This window comes from Gymnodraco acuticeps, unplaced genomic scaffold (assembly GCF_902827175.1).
Source record: "Gymnodraco acuticeps unplaced genomic scaffold, fGymAcu1.1, whole genome shotgun sequence".
In the NCBI taxonomy this organism is placed as follows: Eukaryota; Metazoa; Chordata; class Actinopteri; order Perciformes; family Bathydraconidae; genus Gymnodraco; species Gymnodraco acuticeps.
The window spans coordinates 6,753-11,684 of NW_022991246.1; the positions used below are offsets into that span (position 1 = coordinate 6,753).

A 4,932-nucleotide genomic window follows, 5' to 3' on the forward strand; every position below is an offset into this window, starting at 1 on the left:
AGTGTTAATACATGCGTCCTTGATTCTTGTTTTATTTGTCTTTGTCGATGTTGCTAATGGACCCCAAGTGATCATATACCCTGTAGGTTTGATTCTTTACTTTACGCCAGTGCAGAATTATAGGCTATTTATAAAATATCCAACCAAAACAATTCCTTGCATTTTCTCAATCTATCTAAATATTCAAAAGGCGTGGGCTCGTATTTACAAAATGGAAATGAAAGCCATTTGAGTACAGGGGCTACATCAGGTGACTGTCTGGAGTTTGTCTGAGCAGACAGCAGGGAGAAATATATATTTATTACAAAAAAAACACTCTCTTTCCTGAGTCGTGACTGTCTGCTCGGCTCTGCCTTCAAGAACTCCGGAAAGAAGTCTCCACAAGGAGAAGAAGGCTGTAACATCCGGGGGATCATCACCGGAGAACCAATGGATGTGCGCGAGGACACCGGCATTCCCTGCTGCGCGTCACGAGGACCGGGGAAAGCTCGGTCACGGTGCGGGGGAGGGAGAGAGAGAAAGGGAGGGAGGAGAGGAGCTATTTAACGGAGAACCGAGGAGAGCAGAGACACACCGGAGCAGCTTCAGCACCACGGACAGACTACAGAATCACTCAGCACCGGCAACATGGTTCTCATCTGGACTCAGTTTGGAATGAAGCAGAAAAATGGCAATGTGAAATGCAAGGTGCGCGTGATGCACAGAGGAGACAGCTCCGGGTCCTCTTCATCAGGGGTAAGAGACAATTCTATTTCTCTTGTTTTACCGGTTTGTGTGCCATCAAATACTCACACTATAGTGAGTTAATGCAATTCCTGAAGACATGGCAGTGTTAATGCTGGTTGCTAAAAAGCTGACTCAACTTAATCGGAACATTTGGATGAATTATGGTTAATATGTCGGGAATTAAAAGCCGTTGTTTCTTAATTCAGCTGAAGGTTTAATATTTGAATCGGAAATTCCTGCGATGAAGAATGTGGGACTCTTCTGATTTGATGTGAATGCTTCTAGAATTGACACCAAATGAACACAAGTCAAATTATATTCGCTGTAAATGCATTAGTAGTGGTTGTAGTGGGTATTTTTTGTAGTGAATGAATCGTCACTTCTGATGCAGTGTGTTAACTCAAAATGCAAAAGTCGCCTATGTGCGATCAGCCAATCACTGCAGAGATCTCGGTCGTTGGGGAAAAAAAAAATGCTCCCCTTTTGCAACTTCCCCCCTCTCTCACTGTATTGTGCATCAGCCTTTAAAATGCATAGATGTTCTGCATATTAATATATACAGTGCAGGTGTGGAGGATGTCCGATGCATGAACCATGGTGTCTACTCGAGGGGATTCATATTTACATAAAGTCATTCATCTTCAGCCTTCTTGTAGCATGCACCACTTTTTATGAATGTACTAAGTGTGATTGTTCTTGTTTCCACAGGAAAGCAGCAAATCTGAGCCGGAAGCACCGTGCCTGGCCATCAAACCCACCGGCAAAGACTTCTACAAGGTGCTGGGAGTCTCCCCGGACTCCAACGAGGACGAGATCAAGAAGGCCTACAGGAAGATGGCTCTGAAGTACCATCCCGATAAGAACAGCGATGCAGACGCAGAGGACAAGTTCAAAGAGATCGCTGAAGCCTACGAGATCCTGAACGACCCCAAGAGGAGAAGCATCTACGACCAGTTTGGAGAAGAAGGTGAGAATTCATTAGAGTTAGAGAGCTTAAATAGTGACATGTGGTTATTACTGCAGCACAGGCTGGAGCATTACATATTCACTAAGTACTGGGGAGCAGAGCGAGGATCATGACTGAGAAACTTCCTTTTGAAACCGGCTTAGCGTCAGCTGTGGGGCTCATAAATGATTCAGCAGTGAGAGTTTTTCCTGCCGAATTTGCATGAAAGTAGACGGGAAGGAAGAACCCTCAATCTGCAGGTTTAACCTCTTAGTGACTGATTGGGAGTTTAGTCGCCACAAGCTAAATGAAAAGAGGAAACATTGGCAGGGAAGAATATTGGGTTAAGGGTTAAACATCTGTACGTACTTCATTCTGCATGTATATTTAAAGTGTTCCTATAATATGAAGCATGTTCAGCGTAACCCAATCAGATTTTAATGAACCTTTTTTGTTTTTCCAGGTCTTAAAAGTGGATTCTCGTCAAGGGAAGGGAAAGTTTTCCGCAACACCTGCCACACCGACCCCCACGCCACCTTCTCCACCTCCTTCCACGGCTCCGACCACTTCGACATCTTCGGCAACGAGGCGGACGAAGACGACCTCTTTAACCCCTTCAGAAGCTTCCCCTTCAGCCACGTTGGCGGCGAGGGCGGTCTGCGGAGAGGTCAGAGACGACTGCAGGGCGACGAGGTGGTGCACGACCTTCTGGTGACCTTAGAGGACGTGATGCAGGGCTGCACAAAACACGTGAAGATCACCCGAAGCCGCCTGAACCCTGACGGCCGCAGCCTGAGATCTGAGGAGAAGGTGCTGAACGTGGTGGTGAAGAAAGGCTGGAAGAAAGGGACCAAGATCACTTTCCCCAGGGAGGGAGACGAGACCCCCAACAACACCCCCGCGGACATCACCTTCATCCTCAGGGACAAAGAGCACCAGCAGTACAAGAGGGACGGCTCCAACATCGTGTTCACCGCCAAGATCACGCTCAAAGAGGTGAGTTACTGTCATCATGTCAGGCTGGAAGACTCAAAGGCTTTACTGTCAGATATCTTCATTGAGGAGGGTCATGCATACAAATACATTCATCTCAAAAAGAGTAGACGCTATAATTTATAATAATAATTCATTCTATTTAGAGGCACGCTAGGGCACCTTGCAATTCATAAAGTATTCTAAGGAAAGTTTTAAGACAGGGAACATGTAGGGAAGCCATCTGCAGTCCCTGGACTCACATACCAACCAACACACATTAAAACGTGTCTTAGTGCCTATCACACTAACATATAAAACAGATCTTAAGTCCCCAACAATGCAACATAAAGATAACACGTTTAAAAAAACAAGAAGACGAACCAAGGAAGAAGATATAAACTGGGTTTCTGATTCTCATTGTTATATATAAGTCTATACATCTACTACTATATATATATATAAGTAGATCTGGTATGTAACTGCCAGCAGCTTACACCCACTCAGATACAGGCTCACCTCCACCCACCACTTCCTATGTGTTTGCGTAACAGAAGCCAGAGAAAAACGATGACAGAAAGGCTTCAAAAAGACATCGAACCGGAAGGAGGATCCGAGCCAAAATGAGGGATAGATTGGTGATATTCTCAGGAGGGGACACAGTGTTCTGCTGCAGGGATCTGAGCCACAATATGGCTGCAGCAGCAGAATCCTGCCCACGCTAGTTACCTCACCGGCCCCTGCAGAGCGAGAGAAATCAGGATCTAAATTTAGCCTCAGCGCCGACCGCCCCCACCAATCACAGCTCTCTCTCAGCTACTATCTGAGCTGCAGACTCCTCCACCAGAGCGGCTGTTCGGGCTCGCTCACCTCTCACTTCTAGTAAACCCACGCACAGATTAGCAAGCCTCGCAGCCACAGAGAATGGCATTTCAAAGAGCGCCCTCCATCTCACTTCACTCCCACACAGGAGCTGCAAAATAGACCGGCGATTATAACATCTGTAACACCGTTTGTTTGTTGTTGTTGCATAACGGCAGAGAGAGATTTTCTTGGAAACTCCTGCAGAATTTGCAAGATTGAACAAGATGTCTTAAAGTATTGATGTTGCATTGTTGGAGGAGCCTTCAGATTCTCATTAAGACACAATAAAGCCTTTGAGTCTTTGAACAGTTTTAGACCAGACCATCTTATTTATCCATTATGTAACTTCATAAAGCTTGTTCTTAATATATGTTCTCCTCCTCTTCCTCCTCCTCAGGCTCTCTGCGGCTGCACGGTAAACGTCCCGACTCTGGACAGCCGGATGATGCCACTCCCCTGCAGCGATGTGATCAAACCAGGAGCTGTGCGGCGGCTCCGAGGCGAGGGGCTTCCTCTGCCCAAAAGCCCCTCCCAGAGAGGCGACCTGGTGGTGGAGTTCCAGGTGATTTTCCCCGACAGAATCCCACCTCAATCCCGGGAGATCATCAAACACAGCCTGGCTCAGTGCTAGCTCTCAGTTAGCTTCACCCAGTGTGTTGTTCTCCATTCACAAGCCTTTGCTCAAGCTGCTGATATCCACTTGGAGGAAAATGGCAAGTGGCGCTTTAGCGAAGCTCAGAGGAGACGACTTTCTGCAGGGACACGCACAACAACATGCCGAGCAGAGAGAGAATGAGGAATGGGGTCTTTGGTATCTGAGGGCGTCCATTGACTCTGCAGCCAAAGGTTATCTGTACTGTTGTGCCTACAGCAGGATACCAGTGTGCTATTCAAGTCTGTATAGACTTCCTTAAGAGCTGAAACAGAACTAACTGTAGTTATATGGTGCTCATATGACGGATCTTTTGCATTGATTTATTACAATAGCATAATATATACTTGTGTACAAGGATCTACTTTGTGTACAAAATGCAAAAAAGTTGTCTCTAACAGAGATTCATATGTCAAATGTTCTATTGAATGATTTGAAATGTTTGTATATAATCTGAAAGGATGTATTATTATTATTACCTGATGGACATGTTTGAAAAGCATGAAAAATAAAGGGGAAAAAATACTTCTGTTTTCTGTTTCTTTGTGATAAACATGCGGTGCATAAGTGGACTACACGAGTCCACATGAGCACACATTATGAAACAATAGGAACAAACATACACACACTTTAAAGTTATGTCGTGCAGTGGGCAACAGGTGCAAACCAGCTACAACAGCTAAACTCACTGCCGCTTCAGAAAGGATGCATATGAAGACACACCTCCATCTTCTTGTGTCCTCCATGGGGTGTTGAGATGTACCTTAGTTTG

General features: G+C 45.6%; 1 protein-coding gene across 1 annotated transcript; it reads left to right on the forward strand.

Annotated features, from left to right (window-relative positions):
* The first annotated feature begins 562 nt into the window (after positions 1-562).
* LOC117561952 (dnaJ homolog subfamily B member 5-like) lies at positions 563-4,685 on the forward strand. The gene is made up of 4 exons (XM_034239686.1): positions 563-735; positions 1,435-1,693; positions 2,136-2,668; positions 3,906-4,685. Exons 1-4 carry the CDS (start codon positions 628-630, stop codon positions 4,137-4,139), a joined length of 1,134 nt encoding a protein of 377 aa, XP_034095577.1. The 5' UTR covers positions 563-627; the 3' UTR covers positions 4,140-4,685.
* Positions 4,686-4,932: the final 247 nt, after the last annotated feature.

Excerpts from the sequence above, each read along its gene's own strand:
- LOC117561952 (XM_034239686.1), top strand. The coding sequence starts at position 628 with ATGGTTCTCATCTGGACTCAGTTTGGAATGAAGCAGAAAAATGGCAAT. Across the intron at positions 736-1,434 it reads CCGGGTCCTCTTCATCAGGG|GAAAGCAGCAAATCTGAGCC; the intron begins GTAAGAGACAAT and ends TTGTTTCCACAG. Across the intron at positions 2,669-3,905 it reads CCAAGATCACGCTCAAAGAG|GCTCTCTGCGGCTGCACGGT; the intron begins GTGAGTTACTGT and ends CCTCCTCCTCAG.